At 31.6% G+C, this 16640-nt stretch overlaps 2 protein-coding genes across 3 annotated transcripts; one reads left to right on the top strand and one right to left on the bottom strand.

Annotated features, from left to right (window-relative positions):
• The first annotated feature begins 4355 nt into the window (after window positions 1-4355).
• LOC7465516 (uncharacterized) lies at window positions 4356-9577 on the top strand. Its single transcript, XM_002304384.4, has 5 exons — window positions 4356-4804; window positions 6327-6404; window positions 6494-6578; window positions 8095-8183; window positions 9253-9577. The coding sequence occupies exons 1-5, from the start codon at window positions 4469-4471 to the stop codon at window positions 9394-9396; spliced, it is 732 nt and encodes a 243-aa protein (XP_002304420.2). The 5' UTR covers window positions 4356-4468; the 3' UTR covers window positions 9397-9577.
• A 3875-nt stretch (window positions 9578-13452) lies between these two features.
• On the bottom strand, window positions 13453-16359 carry LOC127905709 (autophagy-related protein 8f). 2 transcript variants are annotated; one of them, XM_052455553.1, is made up of 6 exons: window positions 16210-16359; window positions 15668-15706; window positions 15515-15570; window positions 14614-14666; window positions 13833-13951; window positions 13453-13731 (listed from the first exon to the last, which is right to left on the bottom strand). In XM_052455553.1, exons 2-6 carry the CDS (start codon window positions 15702-15704, stop codon window positions 13628-13630), a joined length of 369 nt encoding a protein of 122 aa, XP_052311513.1. In that variant the 5' UTR covers window positions 15705-15706; window positions 16210-16359; the 3' UTR covers window positions 13453-13627. The 2 variants fall into 2 exon arrangements, with proteins under 2 accessions (XP_052311513.1, XP_052311514.1); XM_052455554.1 differs by having other exon boundaries at window positions 15668-15709.
• Between the last annotated feature and the right edge of the window lie 281 nt (window positions 16360-16640).

Consider the following 16640-nt stretch of genomic DNA (forward strand, 5'->3'; position numbering starts at 1 on the left):
ACCAAAGTGAAAAAAACACCATAAATGGTGATGCTTTCAAAGTTATCATAAAAAAATTTACTTTAGTCATCAGACTTTATAAATTATACATATTCGATCTCTCAATAGTTTTTCAATTCAATTCTGGTATAAATATTTATTTTTCTTATTTTTTTAGTTTTTGATTTGAGAGGAGAGAGAGATGGTGCTAAATTTCAGCGATATAAAGAGAAAATCAGTATTGACACTGATTTCAACCACCAAAATAGTTGATATTGGTGTCAAAATATTTTATTTGGCGAAGAAAGTTCAACTTAGTTGTTTTTTTCTCCTTAAAATTGCCTTAAAACCATTTTGAAGCTTAGGAAGAGAGTTTTTTTATTTTTGGTTGATTTCGGGTTTTTGTGTTATTGTTTTTTTTTTTTAAGATCATTTATGAATTTTTAACATATTTAAGCTCTTTTTTAGATGTTTTGGGTCAAAAAAAATATATTTATTTATTTTTTTAGCCACCTCGGCAAAATGTCAGGCAACAGTGTCGATTGATTTTTTTAAAAAAAAAATATTGAGGATATGCATCGGGTATTCACTTCACTTTTATATATATATATATAATTAGTTCATTTGAGAAAAGTTATATCAGGCTAAAGTATCACAACTTATTTTATCCATTCTTTTCGTTTAGTGTTGGAATAGTAAGTTATTAATAGATGATGTTTTTTTAAAAGAACATTCTTCATAAAATTCTTAGGATGTCTTTTCTCGATGAGAACTTGACACAATATGATAGAGTACTATTTTAGTTATATCCAAATAAATAAATGGATTTCACAAACATGATGCATTTCTTTATTCATATTTAAGCAGGGATTTTTCTAGAAATACAGTAAATTTATTAATATTAAAGATACAAAAAAAATTACTATCTTTAAATTAATTAAATATAAAAATTAAGACTTGTTACAAGATAACAGAACTGACGAAAAACATATTTTTTTCTAAATCATGCACACAGATGAGTCTCTTGTTATCATAGATCAATGGAGCACAGCCGCACCACCAGATCTTGTCAATGAAAGATCTTAACCATCCCACACTGTCAATAATTATCGGTCCTTTTTAAATACAATATATAATTTCTAAAACTTTATTCGGACATAATCTTTCAAATTTTTAAAACACAGAACTCTTATACGAAGGGAGTATATATCTCGTCTACAAATGATGTCCGAAAAGATCAAGCTCTGATTGTAGGAAAACAAATAAAGTTGTATGTATTTAAGAAGAATTAAATAAACACCAATTTATTAAAATTGAAGCAAATGCTTAGTACATTTCTTGTATATTTGAATCATATCATATGTTTAAGAATTTGTCATGTTTTTTTTTTAAAAAAAAACAATTAAAGGGCGATGAGGTTATAAAGCAATCTCTGTGAAATGCCATTATTGGGAGAATTTTATGTTGATAGTTTATAAAATAAAAACAATTGGTTAACATGAATATATATAAATCACCTTTTCATTATTTATTAATTAACTAAACAGTATCCCTACTTTAGTACATTGGAATGGAAGGATAGTAAAAGTAACAGAGCCAAATCAATGGGCAGGCGGTTTCTTATGGATCCATTGCGTGCTTTCATGGCTATAGTTTCTACTTTCTAGAATCATGATGGAAGAACAAGCCAAGTCTGTGTGCAGCAGCAGTAACGCCGATTACTGCCTACAAAATTCTAGGTGGAAACTCTCACTTTTTCCCCTTTTGACAAGAAACTTCTCTCGGATTTCCCATTAACCATGATGGAAGCCTCGAGTTTGGAAAGAGTCAAATTACACGTCTAGCTTCAATTCTTCTCCCAACGCGAACTTGCTGCATCATCCTATAATAATTCGCGAAAAGGAAACAAGAAAGTCAGGAGCTCGTTTGTTCTAGAGAAGCAACAAATCTTACCAGTTTGTTGAAATTGCTTCCCATTCTAGACAAATTATTGAGCTATACAAAAATGATATTTCCGTTGATTTTATGAGATGGGTTGTACAGGTTAGACCTTGACGTTTTCTTTTCTCCATATCCTTGCTTCCACTGCTAATAATGTTCGCAACAATATTTGTGTATTTTAAAAGTATTTTTAAAAAAATTGATTTTTTTAAATTGATATTTTTTTATATTTTTAAATAATTTTAATATTCTAGTATCAAAAATAATTTTTAAAAAATAAAATAAATATTATTTAAATATATTTCTAAATAAAAACCATTTTAAAAAATAATTACAACCTCCTTCTCAGACCCTAAAAACCTCTTTTATGTTGTGGCATAAATGGTAGGTTCATTATTTCCAAAGAAAGGCTAAAAAGGCTAGGCTAGGGGGTGTGTTATTAGATCTTGACTTCACAGATTTTGACACACGTGTATACTTCATCAAAGAAAAGCAAACTTAAGTCAAGAATTGCTAGAAGTAATATACACGTATTTGTGGAACATTGACCGCTCCTTGCATGAGTGGAGAAATGTACTTTACCTTTATTGACGATCTCTCACGATATAGTTAAAAATTAAATACATAAGAAGAAAAAATTGTTACTTTAAGATATTTAAAATAAAAGTTGAAAATCAACAAAATGACCATCCATTTTATTGAAATCGAACAGAAAGACATGTCATTCAACTGCTCACGTGACGTGACGTGTTATCCATTGATATATTTTTTAACCACACTAATTTTTAAATTTAAAAATATCTAAAAATCTAAAAAACCTTTCGATAACCTCATTTACGACCCCTAAAAACCTTTCATCACTCTAGAATTCAAAAATCAAATTGAAAAAAATAATTACAATATGTGATATAATTTTTATGGCATAGTTAAAGATAAAAATAAAAGATGAATCATTTTACAATGATTTTTTTTATTATTTCTCGTAATTCAATAACTGAAACATAATAAAAATAAAGTATAAAGATCAAAACATAAAAATATAAAAATATAAAAATAAAGGGATTAAATATAAAAAATAAAAATTTTAGCTAAGGAATGGTAAGAAAAATGCGTTGTTCCCTTACAGGCATTCCATGGTAGCTTTGAGTATAAAGGGATAGTAAGGTCTGCAATAAAAGATCTACATCAATTAGTTTACTTTACTAACCAATTCACTCAAGCAGGTCGAATTAAAAATTAATTTTTAATGCCAAAACAAAGAATATAAAAACACTGTTTACATTTTTTTAACATTAAAAAAAATATTAATTATGAACTTAACATTTGATGATGCGTATATTTGTTAAAATAAGTAATTAATTATATGCAACAATAAATATTTAAAAGAAATGATAATGATAACAAAGAGTAATTAGAAAGTTGAGAAATAAATGTAGAGTAAGAGATCTGGTCCAGTGTTATGGAGAGCCATTTTTTTTCTTTATTTAATTATATGTCAATAGTTTTTTCAAGAAAATTAATAATTTTAATTCTATTGAAACAAAATAATTTGCTAGCATAATCCCTCTTTTTTTATTAAGATTTTTTATAACAAAAAAATTAAATTGTTTGTTCTATACCATTTATTTAATAAAAATAAAAAATAGAAAAATTATTAAAAAAATTAGATGATTTCAAATAAGGTTAAAAAAAGTTTCTCTCTAATTAAAATCATTTTATCTTATTGACAAGTTTCTCTTTTTCCTACTAGAATATTTATTTTTTAGATAACACCTCATCACTATCCTAAAAGCAAGTTTAGATTAAAAAAAACCATATTATAATAATTTTGATGTATAAAAGATATATATCCATACCCATATATTTATCACAGAAAAAAAATTAAACCCTATTCATCATACATCATACATGGAATAAGAGTTTTAAATATCTATACCCAACTTATTAGATTTTGGATATTCACTATTCAAATATTATTTATTATTCAATATAAAATAAAATATAATACATGTAAATGATGTGTGTGTGTGTGTATTAAATGATAAAATTATTAACATCATATATGTGTGTATGTTTACAATATTAATATTACAGTGAAAAATAAATTAAAGTATAAATTTACAATATATATATATATATATATATATATATATATATATATATATCTTTTTCTTCACTTGAAAAACAGTGAAAATTTTGAAAAAGGGTGAACAACTTTTCAAACGTGTTTTTCCAAATACATATTTTTATAAAATCAGTATAAATTTGAAAAATAAAAAAATAGTTTTAATATTATATTTGAATAAAAATTTACAGTTTGATTTTTTTTATTCTAGTTTTTTTTTTTAAATTAAAGTATTATTTTGTATCTTTATGAACACCCCTAACTATTCAAATGAAATCCACCAATTGACGAATAATAAATATTCATCGAATTAGTCCCGATTGAAATGCATTAATGAGTCATTTATCGTTGGTTTTGTGAAACATGAACGGCCAGGACCTGTTTTTGTTTTTTCATTAATCTTGTGAAGCAAGCACACACAAGATGATAAACTCCTCCAACTTCCAACTGAAAATACAGGAGGCGCCGCTAATGGAACCACAGCTAGCAGAGCTGGAGCGACTTCAAACCCGAATCCTTAATCGAATATCCAAACTCGAGCTCTCTCTTTCTACCCAAAACAACAACAACAATAACCTCTCCGCCTGCGACGGCGGCGATACCACCGAAGCTCGCCTCTCCACCATTCTCCGATCAAACGGCGTGAATGACTTCGCCTTCAAAAAAGTCTCCTCCGATTACTACGATTGGCCTCTTGAGTCCCGGCGCGACGTCCTCGGTGCCGCCTCTATCGATCACCTCTGTAAAAGCATCGTCTTGGTACATTATTATTATTCATTTATTGAGCTGTAGTTAGGTTTTTGAGGCTTTGAATTAAATTGGATATATATGTGCTAATTAAAGGTAGGCTGAATAAAAGGGGTAAAAGTATCGCTACATTAATGGAATTTATGAGGACGGAGAGTCGACAAAAAAGAAAGCATTTTGTTCATTTGCTTGGTTATGATTATTGATGAAGGATAGAATGAAGAAGACCTTGCCTAAATGCATTTATAATCACACAGCGTATATTGCTTGATTAACTTTGTCACATTTGTTGGCTGTAATCTACAGATTGCATAATTATCGTGTTAAGTGAATGTATGGATCTTGGCGTTAGAAATGATAACATTTATTAGTTGTTCTATATTCCTTAATCATTACAGACAAGGAACTGAATGAGTGAGCACCTATTTTGCATTCTCAAGGATTGTTCTTGTGGCCTGGACACAAGAAAAACAAGCCTTGCCAAAGGAGAGAATGTGTGTTGAGATTTTCGCAGAAGATTCAATGGGGATATTTTTATTAGATATGGTTGTATGTGTGGCTATATGGTATATTAGGTTCCAAGAGGGCAGCGGTTAAGGGCCCAAATTTGAGTTTTTGGCATGAAAATTAACATTTTGTTTGACATACAATACTCATTGGTAATTAAAGTTTGTCCTCCTATACCCATTTCTACAGAGTATAATTAAATTTATTTTTGGATTTGAAAACCAAGCAACAGCAGGTCGATGGGGGGAAATACGAATCCCCATCCTAGAAATGATAAAATACCCTAGAAAAATGTACCTTCGTGTCTTCTCCTTATTATTATTATTATTATTATTATTTTAAAAAACACTCCTTTTCAAATTCAGTAAACAAGAGAATTCTTATTCTAAAGTGAAAAGAGTTCAATTTAATATTTGATTAGTTTGAGAACTCAAAGAAAGCAGATTTTTTTTTTCATTCTAATTTTTAATTTAGGACATAAATTTCTAATATAAAATGATAAATGAAATTAGACCTTTTCTTATGTTGACTCAAATTGCCTAACCGTTGGTTTTTTTTTCCACACTATTTTTTTTTTTTTTTTGAATTATCAGTAGAGTTTTAGTTTGATAAGACCACACATTGCATAGTCTTTCGTGATAAATTTTGTACTATTTTTTGCTTGAGACAGGTTGGAATATGTTGTAAAATAGGTGCTCTGTTTGAAAGCATGTATTAACCATCACAGCAGTAATCTGATTCCTTGTGATATGATTTGGATACAACAGGATTTCATGGCAATCAATATTCATTTATTTTTATTGCTTTGTCTTGGCCATTTGTACTATCAAATTCTTTTCTGTCAACCTCGTCTTATAAGGGCATTATTCATCACTCGCCTCCTCCTGTATCACTTTGAATGATAACTGACAAGATACTATTAAAACTTAATATTGAACTTTCTTCTTTTCTTGCAGTATTAGCATTAGTTCATGTAAATTCTCCTTACATTTTCTGAATGTTGGACTGAAGTTCATTATTTTCTCAGGTTAATACCCAGGCCCCATCCAATATCACTGACTGCAGTGACTGCAATAATTCGAAGTATTACATAGTTGTTGTTCAGGTATCTTGCTTTCCCATAATCCACATTACAGCTTACCATTTCATATGATTCACGAACTATCTTACAAGACAACACCTCTTTTACTGCAGTACACTGCTCGATTCAATGCTGAAACTGTTAAAAACTATCTGTATGCTCTCAATGATGGCAAGATAGCTAAAAAGAGATTCAACTGTAAGTTGTTGTTATCCACTTGTTGATCATAAAGGTTGATATAACATCTTAATTCATAAATCAAATGGTAAAAATGGTTTATTGATCAGTCAAGCATACAAATTACATACTAACATGTCATTCTGAACACAGTTGTGTATTATTTCATGTCTCTCTAAAAACTGAGCATAAGACCAAATAAAGTCAGCAGTCCATAAAAGTTACGATACAATGCAATTCAATGATTATTTGATTTGTGCACGCACAAGAGGCTGGTAACAATTACAATTTAATTAAACAACTATCTGATCATGCAATAGAGGTGGGTGGATATCATTTTTGGCTCTGGTGACCAGATAGGTCATTCAATTTAATCTAAAGAAAGTAAAATAGATTATAGTTATAGCTTCGGAAACTACCCACTCTACACAGTCTTCTACGTTGATTCAATATATCATACTTTCCACTCAATTAGCAAAAATAATGCATCCTTTGTCATGTTTCACTGTTTCTATTACCCTTTCCTTCTGTTGCATAAATAGCCCTATTATATTCTTGTGGTTTTGTTTACCTTGCATGATATGATAAAAAAACATAAAGATTAGTTACCAATGGTTAATAAAGAAAAAAAAGGCCTTCCATTTATCTGTGGAATGGAATCCCGAGATGATACACTTGCTAGCCTGATGCTTCTCTGCATTTAGGTATCATGATGGCAGAATATCTCATTGTCTTTAATCCTGTTGGTTCACATGCCTTTCTTTCAGCTGCATCGTCATAAGTTGCTGATGTCTAATCTACTTGCTTAAAATCTTCACATGCCTCCCAATTTTCTTTTCATATCATGATTGTGGAAAAATCAGTTGATAATTTGAATTCTTTCTCTCACTCTCTCTCATAAAATGGCTCATGGACAACAATCATACATTAATTGATGAGAATACTGTTTCCTTGTATACATGCATAGATAGGAATGGTTTGTTTTAGGAATGACCGTGACATCTTGGATGTGTTGACACCTTGTCTGCTTGTGCATTCATTTAGGAAAGTTATAGCTGAAGTGATCATGTGCATACACTCATGGTTATAAAGCAAATACTACAAGGGTTATGAATGAAAAGCTGAGAAAATAATGAGGATTGATGTTCATGCAAACTGAGTCATTGACTTTGAATTGTAAAGGGGTTATAAAACAAACAAAAGAAACAACATGTAACACTCAATGAATTGTGCCAAGTAATTTGTGTGTTGGTAAAGGAGTTTTAGTGCAGGATGATGCGTCATCTTTTAATGATCATTTGTTTGTTTGTTTGTTTGCTTGCTTGTTTATTTTCTACTAGCAAAATCTGTATGTCTGGACATTGTAAAATCATCTGGGAATTTATAATCTTGACTATTATGCATGATTTTGCACCAAAAGAGATTTCAAGTTTGACTGCAAATTGCAACGTCTAATAAAAAGCTTAGTCTCTTTGAGCTTAATGTGATTATTTAGTGAGGAGGCAATGAAATATTGTTACATCTTTTAACTTTGCAGTGAGGCTTGCCCCTGAGGAGACATCAATGAAGCTGACAGGATACGGGCACAATGCGGTGACATGTATTGGCATGAAAACCAACATTCCGGTGAATATTCTCACGATTAGTTCTCAATCTAGGAAGTAGGAATGAACTTATTAGTTGCTATATTTAGCCCTTCAGTTAAGTATTCTATTTCAAGTCATTCTAATTTTATATTTCTTTGCTTACAACCAATCTCTTATTGGAATTTCTACTTCAAACTTCATCTTTGCTTACAAACATATTGGTAAACTTGGAAAGGAAGATCAATCGCTAAGCTGTAAAGTGTAATGTAATTGCCAGAATAAAAAAATTAGGATTGATCCTTATCATGTCTTATTTGATTTCATCCGATTTTTTTAACTCAATTGTCTTTTAACTTCATCATAGTTTAAAACATACCTGAGATCTATTTGCGGTGCATGTGTTCTTGACTCATGTTTTCCAGACAGTACATACATCAGTGTTCTGTCTTGCATGATGCAGCAGAACAAATTGCCTGGGTAGATACTTATCCTTGTCTTTTTTATGGGTGGTGTGGCTGTTTTGTATACAGAGTGTCTGATAAATTGGCCCAAGAAAAAAAACAGAGAATAGTAGAGAAAAAAATAGCATTCTTGATTCACTATTTTAAAAATAATGGCAACGTGGTACTACTTTTCATGAATCAAGTCCTCAACTGCTCAATTGCTGTGCCAGCTGTTGGGTATTCAAGTGGTCCATGGTTCCAAATAACATGCCTACTAAATTCAGATATGCTATAGTGGTTCAGTCAAATGATGGTCAAGATCAATGATTTTCTGCCTGTCTGACACTAGAATAAAAATTGGGTTGACACTGAAAGTTGAGTTGTCCACATTGATAGGCCTGAGCTAGCTGGAAATTTCTGCAGCGAATGGCTGTTGACATGTATGCGTGTCTCTGTAATTTTTGCACATGTATTCATGTAGGGAACACCATAGAATGTTATGGTGGGGGGGTTGAAGCTCACCAAAATTGTTTGAAATTGGCAGAAAGGAGATTCTGAAAGCTAGACACGGACAAGCATGTGGATATATAAATATATTTAGATAGAGGATTATGATTATCTTGTATTATCAGTAATTGGATTTGAGGATCGATGTTTTGATCGCAGGTGATTTTGGATGAAGCAATTCTAAGACTCAATCCCGATTTCTTCTGGTTGGGCGGAGGAGAGATTGATTTGAAGCTGGGGATAAGGACTTCTGAATTTATTGATTTTGCTAAACCATTCATTGTCAGCTGCAGTGGCACATGATTAAAACAAAATGAAATTATTCTTGGACGAAGATGAAGCAAGAACAGACACGATAGTAATGTTCGAAGTAGAAACTTTACTCTGCACAGTTTCATTGACTATTGGAATTGGAATGAAGTTCAATTGGGAGATATTAAATCAATATTTAATATGCAGCATTTGGTTACAGGTTTTCATTGGATGTTTTGATCTCAGGTTGATCCCATATATTGTTTAGAACTTGTATATATGTTATCCATATGAAAATTTTGTTAAATGGAGCGCATTGTTTTCAGATAGAGGAGCATCTTTTTGGAGAAATACTGAAAATCTCACCCATAAGGTATTTTGTCATCTTCCAAATTTGTAGAACACCAATCCTAACAAGAGCAAGACTGCAGGTCCTTAATATATAGTACTCATGGAGCCTGAAGTAGCGGTTTCAGAGGCATGACTCGTAACGGTATCTCACGGAGGTTAGCTCAAGTTTCTATTTTTCCTGCATGGCTTCCTCTGTAGTCATTTTCCTCTGACTGCATGGCTTCCTCTGTATCATTTCCTAGCATAGAACGTCCTTGCCCCTTCATCCCTGCCCAAGCATCAACCAAATATACATCCATTTAATCGAATATCCTTAACATTTATTATAGATGCATATTCATATCAAATGTATTAATCAGTTTCGACATGTAATTAAGCAAATTCGTACTATATGCTATTCATGATCTCATGGCTTTTTCCGATGCGTGCATGAGAAAACCAATTAATCTACTTTGCCCTCCTGATGAAGGACATGGCGAGGAATTGTGGGCCATGAGACATGGCATGTATATATCTAATAATATTCTTTTGCTTCGTTTTATTTTGTTTGGACCATTTGCAGAATGGTTGGTGAATTTATTCGGTGTTTGAAGCATGACTTAAAAAATATGTTACTTAGAATGTTTAGTATGGTTTATGCAAAATGATATTTAAATTTGATTTTTAACTTAAAAAAGTTGTTTGTAATGAATAATTTATGATAAAAATAACTTTAAGTGAGAAGCGTGTTTGATAAGAATGACCTAAAGCATTCTTTCTGGAAAAAAAATATAGTGTAAGTTAGAATTTATAAGTAAAAAGTAAAAAGTTTTTAAATCAAAATTTTAACTCGGTTTTGTAATAAAATTTTAATTTAAATAGAAAGTTATCTTTAATTAAATATATTTTTAAAAATTTCTTTGTAAGTTAAATTATTTTCTCCGAGCAAGGTTTCAGCCTCTCTCAACTTTGTTCTGTGGGGTTTTATGCGTTGTAACGGAAGCTGCTTAACGCTGCCAATACTAGCAGCGGTTCAGCAAAAAATAAAAAGAAAGAAAGAAAGAAAGAGAATGCTGCTACTGTATTCGGTTCAAAGGGAAAAGACACATGATTCTCTATTGCTAAAGTTACACCACAGAATGACAAGGCACCAATAGAAAATTGTCAGGAAAAAAAAAAGTCATTCATGAGCCAAGGTGATATTAAAAAATAATATAAAGTTATTTTTTAAATTTTATTAGGTGTTCATGATTAAATGATTAAGAATTTAAATTTTATTATACTTATTTCTTTTAAATTAAAAATTAAGCATAAAATGGTGGTGGATCTATGCAAGTTGTATGTTCAAAAAACTTTTATGTATATGTTAGAAAATAATATAAAATTATTCTTGAAACTTCATCCAAAAATTTAAAATTTTAGATTAAAATGATTTTTTGTTATAAAATTAGCACAGATGAAAACATCACATGAAAGACAGCAAACATAAATAAAGTCAAAACTCTATTGGAAAATGGTTTTAACCACAAGAATTCTAATTCAAATTTTTATTACTCAATAATTTATCTAACCAATACTAAATATTAAATCTCTTCTAGGTTTCCTATTTATTAGTAAAACATTACTTAAACAAGACTAGAGAAATAATAAAAAAGTTATAAACTAAATAGAAAAGGGAACCCAAATAGAAAAATATGGCAAATCCCGAACAGTAACTTTTTGGTCCAATTTTGGGCCTTACCGATCTTAGATGACTATAAAAACCATATCTTATAAAAAAAATGGTATCCAGAATCTCTTATCAAAATTTTAACTTGATCAAACGGTCATATTAAAATTTATGTCCATTACCATAAAATTGCGTATTTGATCGATATCTCATGTGTCAATCTCCCCATGTTAGAAACATATCGTCCTCGAGTTTAAATTGTTTTAAATTGTTCTTGCCTCGATCTCTTAGATGCCATATCAAGACTCTTAAACTCCTTTATTTCTTCACTTAAGGTGTATAACAATTCTATATATAAACTTTAATTAGTCATTCATTAACATGTGTTGTATCCATTTAATCCTTGAACAAGTCTACTGATGTGATAATAGAAAATTTATAATTAAAAAAATCAACATAGCCTAAATCAACAAAAAAAAAAATTTGTTAGGCACCTTCCATGTTCTCTTTTGATTTAACATTTAACTTATCAATTTGGACATCATTAATGACATTATCGCTCCCCATTACTGTCAATTTTTATGGTACCATTATCATCAAAATAAACATCACAAATTGGTGGAGAATATCAATTCACATTTATCTTATTATAAACAGGATCACCAAAAACCACTCCTTATTTTACCTCATTAAACCAATCAATAAACTTCTCTACCTGCAAAGTTCTTGTGAACTCAGAGAGTATTATCCAAAACCCTAAATCTCCAAAATACTCATCCAGACCAAAGGCTAACTCTGTTGTTCTCGCCTCTAAAACAAGGTTTCAAAGTTATCCGTGGATTCATGACCACTCTCCTTATAATCCACTAGGGTTGTTATCTCTACTAATTATCGAGTCAATTATGTAATTTATTTTTATATATTTTCTATCCTTAGTTCTTGAACATCTCTTTACAAGGAAAACATACTTCCATCCATGGTTATTCCATCACAAAATATTAATCACTAGGAATCATTGGATTCTAATACCAACCGACAAAAACAAAAACAACACGAAAAAGATAGCATGCACAAAAAAAGACATAATTTTGTCGAAAAGGGCTTAACCACAAAAACCATAATTTAATTTTTTATTGCTCAATATTTTCCCTAATCAATACTTAATATGAAATTGCTTCTATACTAGAAAAATATCCTAAACAAAATTGAAAAAATAATGAAAGAGTTCTTAATTAAATAGTAAAAAGAATTCTAAAATAATTAGAAAAGTATGGCAAAACCTGGATAGTGCTTTTTGGAGATAATTTGGGAGCCTTACCAACCTAAGTTGACTATAAAAATTGAACCTTGTAGGAGAAAGGGCCTCTAAAATCTCCTAGAAAAACTATAATCGGTCCAACGATCAAAATTTGGTTAGAATCCATTTCTCTTCTAACTAAAATTAAATTGCCAATTTGGTTAGAATGTAGTTTTTAATTTCAAAACACTATCAACTATCATGTTAATGGATATAACAAGACTATTTTATAGAACTTCACCTTATAATTTAAATTTTTAGATTAAGTCGTTCAATTATTAGATTAATTCCTTGGAAGTCCTTGGCCGGTTTTGACTAAATCCTCTAGTTTAGCGCAGGACTAGTTCATTTTCGCGCGTCAAGGTCGTTGTAACATAGTGATTAGCGACCCGGGCCTCTCACGCTAGCGACCAGGGTTTGATCCCGGCAACCGTGTATTTTATTTTTCAATTAATCCCTTCACAGATTCATTCATTTAGCAGTGGTTCCGGGTTGCAAAGTCTACTAATTTTGAACAGGGCAAAAACTCCTCCACGACAGAAGCCCGGTACTGCATTGTTACATCCGCAATAATGTGCAATGGCAACATCCCTGATGCTATGGCCACTACAATGATACCTGAGAGTTTTCTAACTACCAAATGGCCATCCCTCCAGAATGACCCCGCACCGGACTATCACTAAGGCCTCAATATATTCACCGTCTTCTGGAGTCAGCGACTTGACCTCATTTTCACATTTCAGTTGGATTAATACTCCTTATTTTCAAGATAAAAGCTGAAATAGAAATCATGAGATTTAAAGGCATCCAGTGAAGAAGTATTAAAGATGATTTAAGATTGAAAGGATTTGTCAAGCTTATATACATGACTGGAAATATATGTATATTTAGGCAGAATAAAGAACTATTGACACAAGGCGGTGTAGACAATAGTCATGAAATCAAATTTGGTGAAACCAGGAAAGAAACGAGGCAACCACAGATGGCTACAGTGGAATCTGAGTTCCGAAAGTGTTCTCTCCGCTGTAGGTAACATAGAGAAACCCATCTTCATCCTTTTTCTCTTCATATATGGAAGACATGATAGCACCTATAGACAACAAAACAGATGACAATTCCATGCACCTTTACCAATCAAAATGCCAATCACAACATCTAAATGAGAAAGACAACATATGTGCATGAGTTAACCTGTTGGTGGGAGGACATTATCCACAAATATAAAGATTGCCTTTTCTGCGCTCAACTTGATCCTTTTGCGGATGACATAGACAAACTGCCCCACAGTCAGGTCAGCCGGAACAAGGTACCTGCAATTTTCAGGTTCAGAATATAGCGGGGGAAACTCAATATCATCAAGCATAGCAGCTTATCATAATCCAGGTAATAAATAACATATATATTTTCTAGGGCTAAACCATTTAGAAGATGGCCATAATTAAAAGACAGAAAGATAAGTCATTCCACAGTAGTATAACAAATTTAAAAAGAAGCAAAATAAAAACTAGAGAGGTGGTTGGGTGCTGAATGGTAGGCTCGGATCGGTGATGTTTAGGCAATCAGGTACGGTCTTTACAGCGAAAATGGGCAAGAAGGGTCAGAAGCAGGAGAAAAAATTTACGGAGACACCACTTGTGTATTCTGACAATCATGAAATGCAAAGAAGAAACTTCTAGAAACCGCTAGCCAGAGAAATTTAATGTTCATGAGAGCAAAGTATCATGAAGACAGAAACCATAGGTTATATGGTGTTCCACTTTCACACAAGTAAAATTTTACATTATCAGTTTTACAATCGTCCTTGGGTTCTCTGAGGTTATGACCATCAAGTCATATTTCAGCTTTGCGTGTGCCACCTGCAGGAATGTATGTGTGGTTGAAACTAGAAACTGTTTGTGTTGGATTCCCCTAAATGTGAGAGGTGGCAAAGGTGAGAAGTGAATAGAATCAGAAAGTTATCCACTCTACTTACTTTTTCTTGTCTATGTTTGGTATATCACTTCTTTCTGCCTTCTCCACAATCACCTTAAAAACAAACAAGCACAATTAGAAACATGTTAGCTTGAAAATGCAAAATACGTATAAGATTCTTTAAACACACACTCAACTCATGCAATCATAGACAGCAACTACAAAGTAACATCAGAGATTAAATCGTGATATGTTTTCTGAAGCAAGAGACACATTTTAATTGCTGTATCCTGTAGCCAAAAATAATCTCATTCCAAGAGACTGGTAAAATTATGTACACAGTGGGAAAAGGTAAGATCATTAGTATAAGGCATTTTTCAATACAACCCACAGAAAAGAAAAGCATCAAGAGCATGCAGCAGATCCATTACTTTACTTGTTCCCAATGCACCATACATTCATAGTCTACTGGGTTTGCTCATTTTTAAAACCTTCCAACCAATCATTGTAAATAATGCCCCATCAGACTTTGCCATGGATGATAATTGCAAACAGAATTAACCTGTCGCACAACCTAAATCCATATAAAAGCAGAAGCTGTTTGCTGCTAGATCATTTGGATAAAGACTACAGTTCAAGGCCCTCATTATATTTATAGGTGTTTGACTGTCAAAACCCTGAAAGATATTTTAAAATACATTTAGCAAATACATAGGTGTTAGACTTTCCAGGCAGAAAGAAATGCACCACTGTATACTCAACTTTTGACCATATATACAACTTTGATATAAGACACCAGGTTACAAAATGGCAGGTATAGTAATTGCATTAAGCAACATCAGGCACTCTTCTAAGCACATTAACAGTCCCAAGCAAGGCATTCACTGTTCTAATGCAAAAGAGTTCACACATGGGAATTAACAATAAACAATTGAGAGAGGATATTGTCATTGGACTCTCACCGGAATCCTATCTGGGTACTTCTCCCTGATCCTAGCAGCCTCTGCCCTCCTCTTCTCTGAAGAAAACAAAACACAAAGAAGAAAAAAATCAACATTTTTCATCAATTTGACATGATCAAAACATAAAAATACAACAAGATTCAGAGTATTTACCAAGATCATGCTCTTGCTTGAAATAACTCTTTGCCATTCCTGCTGAAAACAGCACACAAAATAAGTAAACAAAATTGCTTTCTCCATTCTTTTTTCCTCTAAAAAACCGATTACCCTAGAAACAACATAGCAACTAATATATATATAATTCTTCAAAATTTAAGGTCCATGAGAGCATAAGCTTCAATCCATAATCCAAACTTACAACCTTTTAAGAAAAACTAGATGATCACGATGATCCATGACATACTATTAAACAAGAAGAATTATCCCAAAAGAAACCCCCAACCTAAATAAAAATCAACAACTCATAATTAAACAACAAAAGATATTAAAAAAAAACCCAAGTCTTGACCTAAACAACAACCATCCAATACTTGAATAAAAAAGAAAGAAAACGGGTGAACCATCATCTTCGTCAACATCGATAACCCACCAGTTCACAAGAAAGAAAAGAGAAACCAAAACCAAGAGCATAATTCAAGAAAGAGAATAGGAAATTCCTATACAAGATATGAAAATCAAGTATAAAGAAACCTAACCGTGTGCCAAGAGAAGGAGAGAGCTTTTGTGTTGATGAAGAACTCGTGGCTGTTGTGTTTATTTGCAGATAAAGAAAGTCGAAGCTGTTTTGGTTTTTGTTTTCTTTAAATAATAGACTTCTTCATTTTTACTCTTTAGTTATATAATCCTTTATTATTATATTTGTTTTGGACATTTTAGCGTGTGTTCCCTCTCTCGCCGATCAACTTTACTTTTTAACCCCTTCATCATTGCATCACTTTTTCTCCTGGTTTGTCAATATTGCCCTTACTTTTCCCAAAGACACCGTCATTGTTTTATGCCAAAAGGTTCACATCCTTTAACAATCTTTAATTTTATGTATTAAAAGTATTTTTAAAAAGTATTAAAAAAATTTAATTCTTTTATTTTAAATTATTTTTTTTTATTTTTTTATTTTTGAAGTGTTAAT

The sequence above is a fragment of the Populus trichocarpa genome, chromosome 8, assembly GCF_000002775.5.
Source record: "Populus trichocarpa isolate Nisqually-1 chromosome 8, P.trichocarpa_v4.1, whole genome shotgun sequence".
NCBI lineage: Eukaryota > Viridiplantae > Streptophyta > Magnoliopsida > Malpighiales > Salicaceae > Populus > Populus trichocarpa.

Excerpts from the sequence above, each read along its gene's own strand:
- LOC7465516 (XM_002304384.4), top strand. The coding sequence starts at position 4,469 with ATGATAAACTCCTCCAACTTCCAACTGAAAATACAGGAGGCGCCGCTA. Across the intron at positions 6,579-8,094 it reads AGCTAAAAAGAGATTCAACT|TGAGGCTTGCCCCTGAGGAG; the intron begins GTAAGTTGTTGT and ends TTAACTTTGCAG. Across the intron at positions 8,184-9,252 it reads GCATGAAAACCAACATTCCG|GTGATTTTGGATGAAGCAAT; the intron begins GTGAATATTCTC and ends TTTTGATCGCAG.
- LOC127905709 (XM_052455553.1), bottom strand. The coding sequence starts at position 15,704 with ATGGCAAAGAGTTATTTCAAGCAAGAGCATGATCTTG. Across the intron at positions 15,571-15,667 it reads CAAGCAAGAGCATGATCTTG|AGAAGAGGAGGGCAGAGGCT; the intron begins GTAAATACTCTG and ends TGTTTTCTTCAG. Across the intron at positions 13,952-14,613 it reads CCAAACATAGACAAGAAAAA|GTACCTTGTTCCGGCTGACC; the intron begins GTAAGTAGAGTG and ends TGAAAATTGCAG.